This window comes from Saimiri boliviensis, chromosome 3 (genome assembly GCF_048565385.1).
Source record: "Saimiri boliviensis isolate mSaiBol1 chromosome 3, mSaiBol1.pri, whole genome shotgun sequence".
Taxonomy (NCBI): domain Eukaryota; kingdom Metazoa; phylum Chordata; class Mammalia; order Primates; family Cebidae; genus Saimiri; species Saimiri boliviensis.
Window position 1 is genome coordinate 2526590 of NC_133451.1, and position 16868 is coordinate 2543457.

General features: G+C 49.0%; 1 protein-coding gene across 6 annotated transcripts in view; it reads left to right on the forward strand.

The window, feature by feature from the left end:
• Positions 1 to 15087: 15087 nt before the first annotated feature.
• FAM193A (family with sequence similarity 193 member A) overlaps positions 15088 to 16868 on the forward strand; it is a 205815-nt gene continuing 204034 nt past the window's right edge. For 5 of the 6 annotated variants that reach the window (XR_012516794.1, XM_074395798.1, XM_074395796.1 and 2 more), the window contains exon 1: positions 16121 to 16642. Coding sequence is in view for 4 of the 6 variants with exons in the window: in XM_074395798.1 (XP_074251899.1) it covers positions 16388 to 16642 (255 nt within the window). In the remaining 2 variants the exon portion in view is untranslated. Of the gene's footprint in view, positions 15218 to 16120; positions 16643 to 16868 lie in introns of those variants that run through there. The other variant, XM_010345212.3, reaches the window with a different exon arrangement.

Below are 16868 nucleotides of genomic sequence, written 5' to 3' on the forward strand. Positions count from 1 at the left end.
AAATTCACAGGCATTCCTGTGAAATTATGAAATTCCTGTGAATTTCAAATGAATATGAATATTCAAAACCACACGTAAAAATCACAGTATTTTTGTATTTATAAAATAATACAAAATACAGGCGGTGGCCCACACCTGTAATCCCAGCACTGGGAGGCCGTAACAGAGGATCACTTGAGCTTGAGCCCAGGAGTTCGTGACCAGCCTGGGCAACATAGTGAGACCTCATCTCTACAAAAATTAAAATAAAATTAGCTGGGCACGGTGATGAGTGCCTGTGGTCCCAGCTTCTCAGGAGACAGGTGGGAGGGTCAGTTGAGCCTGGCAGTCCAGGCTGCAGTGAGCTGTGATTGAGCCACTGCGATCCAGCCTGGGTGGTAGAGTGAGATCCCATTTCAAAATAAATAAATAATAGAAGAATAAAGTTGGAGGATTTAAACTCTCTCTTATGCTAAGATTTATAAGGCTTCTGTGATCTGTGTGGTGTTGATATAAAGGTTGACAAGTAGATAAATGGCACAGAATAGAGCCCAGAAATAGACATGTGTACAGTCTATTTTTGACAAGTGTCCAAAGGCAATTTAGTGGACAAAATATAGACTTCAGCAAGTGGTACTGAAATTCCATATACAACAGATACTTCAGCCTTACCATGTACAAAAATTACCTCAAAATGAAGCATGGAACTAAATGTAGAACTTAAAACTATACAAGTTCTGAAATGGAGAAAAGCTTTGTGATTTTGTGTCAGGAAAGAATTATAGTAGTAGCATAAGAGGAAAACAAGTTGGATTTGATTAAAAAAATAAGAAGAACTTTTGCACCTTAGAATACCATTAAGACAAAGAACCAGCTGGGAGCAGTAGCTCATGACTGTGATCCCAGAACTTTGAGAGGCCAAGGTTGGCGGATCACTTGAGCCTGGGAGTTTGAGAACAGCCTGGACAACATAGTGAAACTCCATCTTTACATTTAAAAAAAAAAAAAAAAAACCAAAAAGCTGGGAATGGTGGTGTACACCTGTGGTCCTGGATACTTGGGAAGCTGGAATGGGAAGATTGCCTGAGCCCAGGAATTCAAGGCTTCAGTGAGCCATGATCACACTTCTGCACTCCAGCCTGGGTTAGAGAGTGAGACCCTGTCTCTAAAATAGTGAGATCGTGGCCAGGCATGGTGGCTCATGCCTGTAATCCCAGCACTTTGGAAGGCTGAGGCAGGCAGATTATGAGGTCAGGAGTTCAAGACCATCCTGACCAACATGATGAAACCCCATCTCCACTAAAAATACAAAAATTGCCGGGCGCGGTGGCTCAAGCCTGTAATCCCAGCACTTTGGGAGGCCGAGGCGGGTGGATCACGAGGTCAAGAGATCGAGCCCATCCTGGTCAACATGGTGAAACCCTGTCTCTACTAAAAATACAAAAATTAGCTGGGCATGGTGGCGCGTTCCTGTAATCCCAGCTACTCAGGAGGCTGAGGCAGGAGAATTGCCTGAACCCAGGGGGCGGAGATTGCGGTCAGCCGAGATCGCGCCATTGCACTCCAGCCTGGGTAACAAGAGCGAAACTCCGTCTCAAAAAAAAAAAAAAAAAAAAAAATTATGGCCAGGCATAGTGGCTCACTCCTATAATCCCAGCACTTTGGGAGGCTGAGGCAGATGTATCACCTGAGGTTGGGAGTTCGAGACTAGCTTGGCCAACAAGGTGAAACCCCATCTGTACTAAAAATGCAAAAATTAGCTGGGCATGGTGACACACATCTGTAATCCCAGCTACTTGGGAGGCTGAGGCAGGAGAATCGCTTGAACCTGGAAGGTGGAGGTTGCAGTGAGCCGAGATCGCGCCACTGCACTCCAGCCTGGGCGACAGAGTAAGACTCTGTCTCAAAAACAAACAAACAAAAATACAAAAATTAGCTGGGTGTGGTGGTGCATGCCTATAATCCCAGCTACTCAGGAGGCTGAGGCAGGACAATTGCTTGAACTTGCGAGGCAGAGGTTGCAGTGAGCCAAGATTGTGCCACTGCACTCCAGCCTGGGTGACAGAGCGAGACTCCGTCTCAAAAATAAAAAAATGTGAGACCCTGTCTCTAAAATAGTTAGGGAATAAAATAGGCCAGGTGCAGTGGCTCACACCTGTAATCCTAACACTTTGGGAGGCCAAGGTGAGAGGATTGAGCCCAGGAGTTTCAGACCACCCTGGGCAATATAGTGACACCCTACGTCTACAGAAAAATTAAAAAATTACCCAGGCATGGTGGAATGTGCCTGTCATCCCAGCTACTTGGGAGGCTGAGGTGGGAGGACTGCTCGAGCCCAGGTTAAGATGGCAGAGAGCCCTGATCACGCCACTGCACTCCAGCTTGGGTGAACCTGTCTCAAAAAATAATAAAAGACTAAGAAGTGACAAGTCAGAGGCTTGGTGAAAATATTTTCAAATTACACATCTGAGACAGGACTTGTATCCAGAATATAAAAAGAACACTCAAATCTCAATAATTAACATGCAAATAAATGAGCAAAAGATTTTAGCAGAATCTTCCTCAAAGAAGATACGTGGTGTGGATAGTAAGAACATGAAAAATCTGCAAAATTATTAGTAGCAAAATGCAAATTAAAATCACAATATTACCACACATTTTAAACCATTGGATATCTAAAATTAACAGTACTTACCATGTCAGCTATTGGCAGAGATACAGAGTAGCTGAATCTCATATGCAGTGTTGATTGGAAATGTAAAGTGATACAATCACTTTTTTTTTTTTTTTTGAGACAGAATCTTGCTCTGTCACTAGGCTGGAATGCAGTGGCACAATCGTGGCTCACTGCAACCTCCACCTCCCGAGTTCAGTCAGTTCTCCTGCCTCAGCCTCCCAAGTAGCTGGGATTACAGGCATCTGCCACCACGCCTGGCTAATTTTTGTATTTTTAGTAGAGATGGAGTTTCACCGTGGTAGCCAGGCTGGTCTCGAACTTCTGACCTCATGATCTGCCCGCCTGGGCCTCCCAGAGTGCTGGGGTTACAGGTGTGAGCCACTTCACCCAGCCTACAATCGTTTTTTTTTTTTTTTTTTTTGAGACTGAATCTTGCTCTGTCACCCCTGAGTTGGAGTGCAGTGGTGCAATCTTGGTTCACCGAAACTTCCACCTCCTGGGTTTAAGAGATTCTTCTGCCTCAGCCTCCCAAGTAGCTGGGATTACAGGCATGCACCACTGCACTTGGCTATTTTTTTTTTTTTTTAAAGAGATAAGGATTTCACCATGTTGTCCAGACTGGTCTCGAACTCCTGATTTCAGGTGATCCACGCATCTTGGTCTCCCAAAGTGCTGGGATTACAGGCGTGAGCCACTGCACCTGGCATATATGTGTGTGTGTGTCTGTGTGTGTGTGTGTGTGTATATATATATATATATATATATTTTTTTTTTTTTTTTTTTTTTAGTAGAGACAAGGTTTCACCATGTTGGCCAGGCTGGTCTTGAACTCCTGACCTCAGGTGATTCACCCACCTCAGCCTCTCAGAGTGCTGGGATTACAGGCATGAGTCACTGCGCTCAGCCCCACAATCACTTTTAAAACAGTTTGTGGGGCTGGGCGCAGTAGCTCAAGCCTGTAATCCCAGCACTTTGGGAGGCCGAGGCAGGTGGATCACGAGGTCAAGAGATCGAGACCATCCTGGTCAACATGGTGAAACCCCGTCTCTACTAAAAATACAAAAAAAAAAAAAAAGTAGCTGGGCATGGTGGTGTGTGCCTGTAATCCGAGCTACTCAGGAGGGTGAGGCAGGAGAATTGCCTGAACCGAGGAGGCAGAGGTTGCGGTGAGCTGAGATTGTGCCACTGCACTCCAGCCTGGGTAACAAGAGCGAAACTCCGTCTCAAAAAATAATAATAATAAATAAAAAGTAAATAAAAAATAAAACAGTTTGTTGGTTCTTTACAAATTAAGTATATCTCTTCTATATGACCACTCTTAGGTGTTTACTTAAGAGAAATGAAAACATGTTTATATGATGACTTATACATGAATGTTATAGGGTTTTTTTTTTTGTTTTTTAGTTGTTTTTGTCTATTAATGTTGATAGTAACTTTGTAATAACCAAAAACTGGAAACAACCTAAATACTTATCAACTGATAAATGTATAAACAAACTATGAGACAGCCATACAGTGGAATACCACTGAGCAATAAAAAAAGGAAGGCATTATTTTTAAAAGTTTTTGTCATATAAATTCTTTTTATTTTGCCTTTATTATGTTTAATTGATATATAATTGTAGTGTTTAGGAAGTACAGTGTGATAATTTGATACATGTATAGAATGTGTAATGATCAGAGTAGCATATCCATCACCTCAAATATTTATTTCTTTGTGTTGTGAACATTAATATTCCACTCTTCTATTTGAAAATACACAGTAGGGCCGGGCATGGTGGCTCAAGCCTGTAATCCCAGCACTTTGGGAGGCCGAGGCGGGTGGATCACCAGGTCAAGAGATCGAGACCATCCTGGTCAACATAGTGAAACCCCGTCTCTACTAAAAATACAAAAAATTAGCTGGGCATGGCGGCGCGTGCCTGTAATCCCAGCTACTCAGGAGGCTGAGGCAGGAGAATTGCTTGAACCCAGGAGGCGGAGGTTGCGGTGAGCCGAGGATCGCGCCATTGCACTCCAGCCTGGGTAACAAGAGTGAAACTCTGTCTCAAAAAAAAAAAAAAAAAGAAAGAAAGAAAATACACAGTAAATTTTTGTTAATTACAAGCACCCTATAGTGCTATAGAACACTAAACTCATTCCTTTTGTGAAGCTGTACTTTTTTTTTTTGGAGACAGACTCCTGCTCTGCTGGCCATGCTGAAGTACAATGGTGCAATCTTGGCTCACTGCAACCTCCGTCTCCCATGCTTAAGCTATTCTCCTGCTTCAGCCTCCCCAGTAGCCAGCTGGGATTACAGGTGTGTGCTACCATGCCCAGCTAATTTTTTTTTTTTTTTTTTTTTTAAGACGGAGTCTCGCTCTCTCACCAGGCTGGAGTGTAATGGCACAGTCTTGGCTCACTGCAACCTCTGCCTCCTGGGTTCTAACAATTCTCCTGCCTCAGCCTCCCAAGTAGCTGGGACTATAGGCATGTGCCACCATGCCCAGCTAATTTTTTAAAAAATATATTTTAATGGAGACAGGGGTTTTACCATGTTAGCCAGGATGTTCTCAAACTCCTGACTGCAAGTGATCCACCCTCCTCAGCCTCCCTAAGTCATGGATTACAGGCATGAGCCACTGCACCTGGCCTTAAACTGTGCTTTTGTATCTATTAACAAGCCTTTGGCTATCTCCCTCTCCCCATTACTCTCCCCTACCTCTAGAAACCCCTATTCTAGGCTGGGCATGGTGGCTCACACCTGTAATCTCAGCACTTTGGAAGGCAGAGAAGGGTGAATCACCTGAGGTCAGGAGTTCAGGACCAGCCTAGCCAACATGGTGAAACCCCGATCTCTACTAAAAATACAAAAATTAGCCAGATGTGGTGGTGCGCCTGTAATCCCAGCTACGTGGGAGGCTGAGGTGGGAGAGTTGCTAGAATCTGGAAGGTGGAGGTTGCAGTGAGTCGAGATCATGCCACTGTACACCAGCCTGGGCAACACAGTGAGACCCTATCTCAAAACAAAAACAAAACCAAAAATTAGCTAGATGTAGTGGCACACACCTGTAGTCCCAGCTACTCAGGAGGCTGAGGCAGGAGAATCGCTTGAACCTGGCAGGTGGAGGTTGCAGTGAGCCGAGATCAGGCCATTACACTTCAGCCTGAGCAACGAAAGTGAAACTCCATCTGAGAAAAAAAAAAAAAAAAGGGGACCGGGCGCGGTGGCTCACGCCTGTAATCGCAGCACTTTGAGAGGCCGAGGCGGGTGGATCACGAGATCAAGAGATCGAGACCATCCTGGTCAACATGGTGAAACCCCGTCTCTACTAAAAATACAAAAAATTAGCTGGGCATGGTGGCGCGTGCCTGTAATCCCAGCTACTCAGGAGGCTGAGGCAGGAGAATTGCCTGAACCCAGGAGGCGGAGGCTGCGGTGAGCCGAGATCGTGCCATTGCACTCCAGCCTGGGTAACGAGTGAAACTCCGTCTCAAAAAAAAAAAGAGGAAAAAAGGAAACCACTATTCTACTCTTTTTTTTTTTTTTTTTTTTTGAGACGGAGTTTCGCTCTTGTTACCCAGGCTGGAATGCAGTGGTACTTGGCTCACTGCAACCTTCACCTCCTGGGTTCAAGTGATTCTCCTGCCTCAGGCTCCTAAGTAGCCGGGATTACAGGTGCCTGCCACCATGCCCAGCTAATTTTTTGTATTTTTAGTAGACAGAGGAGTTCACTATGTTGGCCAGGGTGGTCTTGAACTCCTGACCTTGTGATCTGCCCACCTTAGCCTCCCAAAGTGCTAGGATTACAGGCATGAGCCACCATACCTGGCCTTAATTTCCTTTTCTTTGGATATATACCCAGTAGTGAGATTACTGGTTCATATTACTGGATCAAGAATAGTCCTATATTTAATTTTTTGGATTTATCTCTATACTGTTTTCCATAAGGGTTGTCCTAATTTATATTCGAACCAATAATGTAAAATAATTTCCCTTTCTCCTTTCACATCATTTCCACCATGTTATTTTTTGATTTTTTTTTGTTTTGAGACATTCTTTCTCTGTCACTCAGGCTGGAGCACAGGGTTGCAATCAGCTTACTGCAGCTTAGAACTCGTGGGCTCAAATGATCCTCCCACCTCAGCTTCCTGAGTAGCTTGGATTACAGGAGAGCAGCACCACGCCCACCTAATTTATTTTTCATAAAGACTGGGTCTCTGCCAGGCGCAGTGGTTCACGCCTGTAATACCAGCACTTTGGGGGGCCAAGGAGGGTGGATCATGAGGTCAGGGGTTCAAGACTAGCCTGGTCAATATGGTGAAACCCCATCTCTACTAAAAACAAAAATTAGTTGGACGTGGTGGTGTGCGCCTGTAGTCCCAGCTGCTTGGGAGGCTGAGGCAGGAGAATTGCTTGAACCTGGGAGGTGGAGATTGCAGTGAGTCGAGATCACGCCACTGCACTCCAGCCTGGCGCCTAGCGACAGAGCAAGACTCTGTCTCAAAAAAAAAAAAAAAAAAAAAAGACTGGGTCTCACTGTGTTGCCCATGCTGGTTTCCAACTGCTGAGCTCAAGAGATCCACCCATCTCAGCCTCCCAAAGTGTTGAGGTTACAGGCGTGAGCCACCATGTTTGGTCTATTGTTTGACTTTTTGATAATAGTTGTTCTAAGTGGCATGAGATGGTATCTCATTCTGGTTTTAATTTGCATTTCTCTGATGATTAGTGGCGTTGAGCATTTTTTGTGTGTCTGTCTTTTGCAAGATGTCTATTCACCTCATTTGCCCATTTAAAATTGTATTATTTTTCCCTGCTGAGTTGTTTACATTTCGTGAGTATTCTGGTTATTAATCCCTTGTTATAGAAGGAATTTACAGATATCTTCTTCCACTCTGCAGATTGTCTTTTCACTCTGTTGGTTGTTTTGTTTGCTGTGCAAAGGTTTTAAGTCCCATTTGTCTATTTTTTTGCTTTTGTTGCTCATGTTTTTCAGTTCTTCTCCATGAAATCATTGCCCACGGAAATGTCCTAAAGCATTTTTTCAGTGTTCTCTTATAGAGGTTTCATAGTTTCAGATCCTAATGCATTTTGCATTGATTTTTGCATATGTTAAGAGAGAGGGATCTGTTTTATTTTCATGTATATAGATATCCAATTTTCTCAGCACCGTTGATAGATCACTTTTGGTAGTATGGTCATTTTCCCAATATTGATTCATCCAATCCATGAATATGGGATGTCTTTCTATTTTTTGTCTTTTTTTTTTTTTTTTTAATGACGATCCATTCTCACTCTGACTCTTTTCAAAGAATCAGAATGAAAGTGAATCAGCAGGTAGGAGTTGACACTATTTTTTATTTGTCTAGTTCAATTTCTTTCATCAATGTTTTACAGTTTTCTTTGTAGAGACCTTTCACCTCAGCCAGGGACAGTGGCTTATTCCTATAATCCCAGCACTTGGGCAGGCTCAGGCAGGAGGATCACTTGAAGCAGGAATTTGAGAGCAGCCTGGACACCACAGCAAGACCCTATCTCTACAAAAAGATAAAAAATGCCGGGCGCGGTGGCTCAAGCCTGTAATCCTAGCACTTTGGGAGGCTGAGATGGGTGGATCACGAGGTCCAGAGATCGAGACCATCCCGGTCAACATAGTGAAACCCCGTCTCTACTAAAAATACAAAAAATTAGGTGGGCATGGTGGCGCGTGCCTGTAATCTCAGCTACTCAGGAGGCTGAGGCAGGAGAATTGCCTGAACCCAGGAGGCGGAGGTTGCGGTGAGCCGAGATCGCGCCATTGCACTCCAGCCTGGGTAACAAGAGCGAAACTCTGTCTCAAAAAAAAAAAAAAAGATAAATTAGCTAGGTATACTGGCATACATCTCTAAGTTTTAGCTACTCAAGAGGCTGAGGCAGGAGGATCACTTGAGTTCAGGAGGTTGAGGCTGCAGTGAGTTATGACCATGTCTCTCAACTCCAGCCTGGGCAATAGAGCAAGACCCTATCTCAAAAAAATTAATAATTGAGATCTTTAACCTCCTTGGTTAAATTTATTCCTAGGCTTTTTTTTTTTTTTTTTTTTTTTTTGGTAGCTATTGGGATTGCTTTATTGATTTTTTTTTTCTTTTTACCACTACTTTGTTGTTGATGTACAGAAATGATGCTGATTTTTTTTTTTTTTCGAGACAGGGTCTTGCTATGTTACCAAGGCTGCCCTTGAACTTCTGGGTTGAAACAATCCTCTCGCCTCTCACCTCAGCCTCCTGAGTAGCTGGGATTACAGGTGTGTACCACCGCACCCAGATAAACTTGTTTCTTAATATTGCTTTTGCTGTATCCTATGGGCTTTGATACGTTGTGTTTCTGTTTTCAATTTTTTCAAGAAAACTGTTAATACCCTTTAAATTTTTTAATTGACCAACTGATCATTCAGAAGCATGCTGTTTAATTTCTGTGCATTTGTACAATATTGAAAGTTCTGGGCTGGGGCCGGGCGTGGTGGCTCATACTTGTAATCCCAGCACTTTGGGAGGACGAGGCAGACAGTTCATGAGGTCAGGGGATCAAGATCATCCTAACACCATGAAACCCTGTCTCTACTAAAATACAAAAAATTAGCCAGGCAGGCATGGTGGCATGTGCCTGTAGTCCCAGCCAGCTACTCAGGAGGCTGAGGTAGGGGAATCACTTGAACTGGGAGGTGGAGGTTGCAGTCAGTCGAGATCATGCCACTGCATTCCAGCCTAGGCAACAGAGTGACTCCATCTCAAAAAAAAAAAAAAAAAAAAAGAAAAGAAAGAAAGAAAGAAAGAAAGAAAGAAAAGAAAGTTCTGGGCTTGGTGGCTCATGCCTGTAATCCCAGCCTTTGGGAGGCTAAGGTGGGCAGATCACAAGGTCAGGAGTTGGAGACCAGCCTGATCAACATGGAGAAACCCCATCTCTACTAAAAATACAAAATTAGCTGGGCATGGTGGTGCATGCCTGTAATCTCAGCTAATTGTTACCCTGAGGCAGGAGAATCCCTTGAACCCGGGAGGCGGAGGTTGCAGTGAGCTGAGATCACGCCATTGCACTCCAGCCTGGGCAAAAAGAGGGAAACTGTCTCAAAAAAAAAAAAATAAAAATTCTGGCCAAGTATGGTGGCTCATTCTTGCATCCTAGAACTTTGGGAGGCTGAGGTGGCAGTATTGCTTGAGGCAAGGAGGTCAAGGCTGTAGTGAGCCATGACTGCACCACTGCACTCCAGCCTGGGCAAAAGAGTGGGACCCTGTCTCAAAATAAAAGTTCCTTCGCTGGGTGCGGTGGCTCATGCCTGTAATCTCAGCACAGAGCGAGACTCCCTCTCAAAAAAAAAAAAAAAAAAAATGTTCTGCCTGATCACACTGCTAAAAAAATAAAACTAAACAAGAAAAAAGAAAAGAAGTTTATCTTATTGTTGATTTGTAGTTTTATTCCTTTGTGGTCAAAAAAGATACTTGATATGATTTCAATTCTTGCATGTTTATTAAGACTTGTTCTGGGGCCGGGCGCGGTGGCTCAAGCCTGTAATCCCAGCACTTTGGGAGGCCGAGGCGGGTGGATCACAAGGTTAAGAGATCGAGACCATCCTGGTCAACATGGTGAAACCCCGTCTCTACTAAAAATACAAAAAAGTAGCTGGGCATGGTGGCATATGCCTGTAATCCAAGCTACTCAGGAGGCTGAGGCAGGAGAATTGCCTGAACCCAGGAGGCGGAGGTTGTGGTGAGCCGAGATCGCGCCATTGCACTCCAGCCTGGGTAACAAGAGCGAAACTCCGTCTCAAAAAAAAAAAAAAAAAAAAAAAAAGACTTGTTCTGTAGCCTTACACATGGTCTAACCTGGAGAATGTGCTGATGAAAAGAATGTGTATTCTGTAGCTGTTGGGAGTTTTGCCCGATCTTGGCTCACTGCAACTTCCACCTCCTGGGTTCAAGCAATTCTCCTGCCTCAGCTAGGGTTACAGGCATGTGCCACCACGCCCAGCTAATTTTTTGTATTTTTAGTAGAGGTGGAGTTTTTTCATGTTGATTAAGCTGGTCTGGAACTCCCGACCTCAGGTGATCCTCCTGCTTCTGCCTCCAAACGTGCTAGAATTACAGGTGTGAGCCACTGTACCTGGCCATTTTTTGGTTTTGTTTTTTCGAGGTGGAGTTTTGCTCTTGTTGCCTACGCTGGAGTGCAATGTTGGGATCTCGGCTCACTGCAACCTCTGCCTCCCAGGTTTAAGTGATACTCCTGCCTCAGCCTCCTGAATAGTTGGAATTACATGAATGCGCCACCATGCCTCGCTAATTTTGTATTTTAAGTAGAGATGGGGTTTCTCTGTTGGTCAGGCTGATCTTGAACTCCCGACCTCAGGTAATCTGCCCACCTCAGCCTCCCAAAGTGGTGGGACCACAGGGGTGAGCCACCACACCTGGCCAGAAATTATTGTTTTCCACAGTCAATATTAAAGTAATTTTACACCCATATTTACCTTTTCTTTTGGTATTTATTTATTTCTTCATTTCTATCTGTAGTAATTTCCCTTCAGCCTAATGAGCTCCTTTTAGTGAATTGCTACTGGCAGTAAATTCTGGATTTTGTTAGTCTGAAAATGTCATTATTTTACTTACTGTCTGGAATAATTTTTTTTTTTTTTTTGAGACCAAGTCTTGCTCTGTCGCCCAGGCTGGAGTGCAGTGGTACGATCTTGGCTCACTGCACCTCCACCTCCCAGGTTCAAGTGATTCTTCCATCTCGTCTACTGAGTAGCGGGAATTACAGGTGCGTGCTACCACACCTGGCTAATTTTTGTACTTTTTGAAGACAAAGGGTTTTACCATATTACGTGGGCTGGTCTTGAAATCCTGAGCTCAAGTGATCTGCCCAACTCGGCCTCCTAAAGTGCTAGGATTACTAACATGAACCACTGCACCTAGCCAAATTGCTAAAAATTTCTTTACAGAGATGACGTCTTGCTAGGTTGTCCTGCCTGGTCCCAAACTCTTGGCCACAAGTGGTCCTCCTGCCTTGGTCTTCCAAAGTGCTGGAATTACAGGGGTGAGCCACTGTGCCTGGCCAAATCTTTTTTTTTTGCCCAGGTAGGAGTGCAATAGCACGATCTTGGTTCACTGCAGCCTCCGCCTCCTGGTTTCACATGATTCTCCTGCCTCAGCCTCCTGAGTAGCCGGGATTACAAGTGCACACCACCACACCCAGCTTTTTTTTTTTTTAATTTTTAGTAGAGATGGGGTTTCACTATGTTGGCCAGACTGGTCTCAAAGAACTTCTGACCTTGTGATCCACCTGCCTTGGCCTCCCAAAGTGCTGGGATTACAGGTGTGAGCCACTATGCTCTGCCTTTTTTTTTTTTTTTTTTTTTTTTTGAGATGGAGGCTCACTCTGTTGACCATGCTGGAGTGCAGTGGCCTGATCTTGGTTCACTGCAACCTCTACCTTCTGGCTTCAAGTGATTCTTGTGCCTCAGCCTCCCACATAGCTGGGATCACAGGGGTGCACCACCCCGCCCAGCTAATTTTTGTATTTTTAGTAGCGACGAGGTTTTGCCATGTCGGCCAGGCTGTTTCTGTTTGTTTTTTGAAACAGTCTGGCTCTGTCACCCAGGCTGGAGTGCAATGGCAGGATCTCAACTCACTGCAACCTCCGCCACCCAGGTTCAAGAGATTCTCCTGCCTCAGCAGCTGGGGATTACAGGCTCCCGCCAACACACCATGCTAATTTTTGTATTTTTAGTAGAGAGAGGGTTTCACCATGTTGGTCAGGCTGGTCTTGAACTCCTGACATCTAGTGATTCACCCACCTTGTCCTCCCAAAGTGCTGGGATTAAGAGGTGTGAACCATTCACTGCTTCTGGCCTTATTTCTTAGTCTTTAACTTTCCTCTGTAATTTCCTGTTAATTTTTCCCTAAAGGGTGTGTTAGGTCTTAGTCCATTTGGGCTATTACTGCAAAATACTATCAACAGAGTAACTTATAAACAACATAAACTTATTTCTCACAGTTCTGGAAGCTTGTAAGTCTAAGATCTAGGCACTGGCAGATTTGGTGTCTGATGAGGCCACTTTCTGATTCATAGCTGATGCCTTCTAGCTGTGTCTCCACATGAGGGAAGAAGCAAGGCAGCTCTCCAGGCCCTGTTCTGTAAGGGCACTAATTCTATTGACAAGGGTTCTGCTCTCGTGACCTCATCACTCCCAAAGGCCCCATCTCCTAATGCCATTCCATTCATGACTAGGTTTCAATAAGGACTGGAGTAGGGACACACAAACATTCAGAGGATAGCAGGGGGAGCTAATGACAAGCTTGAGAACCAGTTTTATGCCTTTGCTTCATCAGTTCTGTCTTCCAGGCACACTCTCTCTGCCCCCAGCAAGGCTCTGTCATTGGTCTCCTGATCACTCTAGCTCCTGTCATCTATCCTCTCTACACGGTAGCCAGACTTGGGCTCACACTTGTAATCCCAGCACTTTGGGAGGCCCAGGTGGGAGGATCACTTGAGGCTTGGAGTTTGAGGCCAGCCTGGGCAACCCAGCAAGACACCTAGCATTAAAAAAAAATTAGCCAACAGTGGTGGTGTGTGCCTATAGTCCCAGCTACTCAGGAGCATGAGGCAGGAGGACTGCTGGAGTCCAGGAGTTGGAGGCTGTGATGAGCCGTCATCAGGCCACTGCACTCCAGCCTAGGCAACAGAGCAAGACCGTTTCTGAAAAACAAAAACAAAAACAAAAAACAAACAAAAAAACCCACTCAAATAGTAGCCAGAATTCTTTCAAAAATACACATCCAGCTTGGCATGGTGGCTCCTGCCTGTAATCCTAGCACTTTGGGAGGATGAGATGGGCAGATCATGAGGTCAGGAGTTGGAGACCAGCCTGACCAACATGGTGAAACCCTATCTCTACTAAAAATACAAAAATTAGCCAGCTGTGGTGGCACTGGCCTGTAATACCAGCTATGAGAGGCTGAGGCAGGAGATTGGTTGAACCTGGGAGGTGGAGGTTGCAGTGAGCCGAGATTGCACCACTACACTCCAGCCTGGGCAACAGATAGAGATTCCATCTCAAAAACAAAAAAAACAAAAAAACAAAAAAAACACCAACCGACCTTAACATCTCCCTGCTCAAAACCCTTCATGGCTCCCAACCTCCACGGCATGTGCAATAAAACCCAACCTCCTCATGGAGGCCTACCAATTCTGCATTTTCACTTGCTCTGCATGGTGGCCTTAGTGGGTGCCTGAGGGCATGCTCATCATTTTCTGCTGCACAGCTTTGTGTTGCTGCTAGTGCTTTGCTGGGAGTGTGACTGGCATCGGCTCAGTTGTCCCCAGTCCTCAGTGTACCTTTCAACTGTATCATTCGGTGCTCTACCAATACCCCAGTCACACCGATGTCACACCTGAGTTAGAATCTGGGCCCTGCCCTCTGACTATTGGGGTCGATTTGGGCAAATCCCTTAACATCTGTGGCCAGGCTGGAGTGCAGTAGTGCGATCTCGGCTTGCTGCAACCTCCGCCTCCTGGGTTCAAGCGATTCTCCCGCCTCAGCCTCCTGAGTAGCTGGGACTACAGGCGCCCACCACGACGCCCAGCTACTTTTTGTATTTTTAGTAGAGACAGGGTTTCACCATGTTGGCCAGGAGGGTCTCGATCTCTTGACCTCGTGATCTGCCCACATCGGCCTCCCAAAGTGCTGGGATTGCAGGCGTGCGCCACCATGCCCGGCCCAAAGGGTCATTATTGTCATTCGTTGATTCAGCAAATAGGGGAGTGCTGGGTACTCAGCCCCTTGCTTGGCAGTAGTTTCGGAGTCAGAGGTGTGTGAGGGAGGCATTCCCAGCTTCTCTCCCCCTGGTGACATGACACATCCCAATCCTATGCAATGTGCTATGACAAAGGAAAGGACAGGGGTTGAGAGAAGGGGCAGGTGTGAGGACAGGGGCAGCCTATGACACGGAAGCAGAGGCCAGAAGGGCATTCCTGGCCGCTCTCTCAAGCTCCAAGTTCAGTGGCAGGATCATCCAAGAGCTTCCGATGGGGCGGAGGGGGGGAGGGGAAGGGCTTTGTTCGGCAGATAGGGTGGTCTCTGAATAGCTTTAAGAGTAGTTTTCATCCGATCACATTAGATTTCTGCTTGTGTCATGAAGAATTGGTCGGAGGATCAGGAGGCTGTGGGTGCAGATGGGGCGGGTTGCGGGCACCCAGGGTGAACAGCTGGGCTCGGTAAAGGCTGCAAGTGGAGCCTGGCAGGCCGTGTGTCCCACTGCCAAGCCCGCCGCCCCTCGGCCTGACATCATCCTTTGAACCAAAAAGGGGAAATCGTGTCCTTTGTGCCTCTGCGTCTGTGGTAAGCAGGGCCCTTCGGGGGGCGGGGCCGCCGGCAGGGTCCCCGGTGGCCCGGGTCTCGGGGCAGAGCTGCGCCTGGGGCTCGCAGATGTCCACAAGGACGCGGAGGGAGGAGGGTCCAGACACACGCCCTGTTTCTGACCTGGACGTCTGCGTCCCTCGGGGCGGGGGCGCCGGAGCCCCGCGAGAATCTGACCCGGCTCGTTGTCTCCGAGGTGAGCGAGTGCCAGGGTGTGGGAAACGGCCGGGCCGTCCCGGGGCCCTGCGGGGTAGCACGGCACCGGGACCTCTGGAGAGGGCTTAAAGGGGTCGCAGAGAGAGGGCGGGCTCGGGAAACGCAGCCTTTAGCCGACGGGTCCTCTGGGAACCGACTGGCGTGTCCCAACCGCGGGCCCCGTCCACGCTCCGCCGGCTGCGCCGCTGCCTCCGCACCCAGGCGGACACCGCTGCGTCCCGCTTGCCAGCACCGCCCGAACCCCCGCCCAGTCCACAAGGCAGGGATTCTGCGGTCCTGACGGAGTTATGTGGACTCGGACTAGACCAGCCCAAGGTCACCGGGCGTTCCCGGCGGGGCCACCGCGCCGCCCCTGGTGCATCCCGGGAGCCGCGCCGGTGTGCCGCACCTGGGCGGCGGGCCGCTGCGCGGCCGCGGCGGGCGACCCGCTGGGCGCCGGTTAGAGAGGCGGAAGTCCCCGCCGCCAGCCCTGTAGTTCGCCTTGCGGGTGGCAGCGCGTCCTCCCGCCGGCCCGGCCCTGGCCCCGACCACAACGCCCAGAAAGCCGCGCGGCGCGGGCGGGATCTGCGACGACGAGCGCGGCGGTGACATCACCGTCGCATCCTGCTCCTGGGCTCCAACTCCTCCCAGCGTCCGGGCCCTTGGCCGCGCACGGCCTGACGGGAATCGTGGTTCGCCCCTGGGCGCCCCCAGCGGCGGCGCTGGCAGCACGGACTTCAACTCCCGGCGCGTCCTGCGCGCCGAGGCACGTTAACGGCAGGAGGGGGAGGGCAAGCAAAGTGGAAAGCGTCGCCCGGGGGGCGGAGTAAGGCGGGGTCCGGGGGGGGGGGCCCACACCCCTCCCCCTCCCCGCCGCTCCTTCCCCCTCCCCCGATGTAAACTGGGATCCCTTTCCCCTTGTGTCCGCCATATTGGACTCTAACTCTGGTCAGCGGCGGCGCCGGGACTGTGGACTCGCGGTTCCTCCCGCCCAGCGGCCTGCCCGCAGCTCCCGCCCGCCGCAGCCCTCCCCGCCCCGGAGGCGACTCCGTGCAGCGTCCCCCGGCCGGCCGGAGCGCCAGCCGCCGCCGCCGCCGCCTCCCCGCCTTCCCCGCCCTCCGCCGCCGCCCGCAGCCCCCGCGCCCGCTCCGCGCCCCTCTCCCCGCCCGCCATGAGCCCGGCCGACGCCAAACGCGGGGCCAAGCGCCGGAAGAACAAGCGGGGCGGCGGCGGCGGCTCGGGCGGGGGTAACGGCGGCGCGAGCAGCGGCAAGGCCGGCCCGGCGGCGGCGCTGCGCGGCTCCCAGGCCGCGGGCCTGGCGGCCCCGGGCGGCACGGCGGGCCTGGTGGGCGGCGCGGCGGTGGCCAACGGGCCCCTCGGCGCTGGCGCGAGCGCGGGCGGCGCCGCCCCCGGAGGCTACTTCGAGGTGAGCGGCGGCGGCGGAGGGGGTCGGTGGCGGTTCGCGGTCGCGGTTCCCTCGCGTCGCGCGGAGCGCGGCCTCCCGCCGTCGGCCTGAGCGCCCCGGGCCTGGGATGCCGCGGCCGGGCGGATAACGGGTCCTGCCGCGCCGCGCCCGCCGGGGTCCCGGGGCAGGGCGGCAGGTGGGCCGCTCGCGGGGGGACGCGGCCTCTGTCAGCCTCTTGAGGGACGGC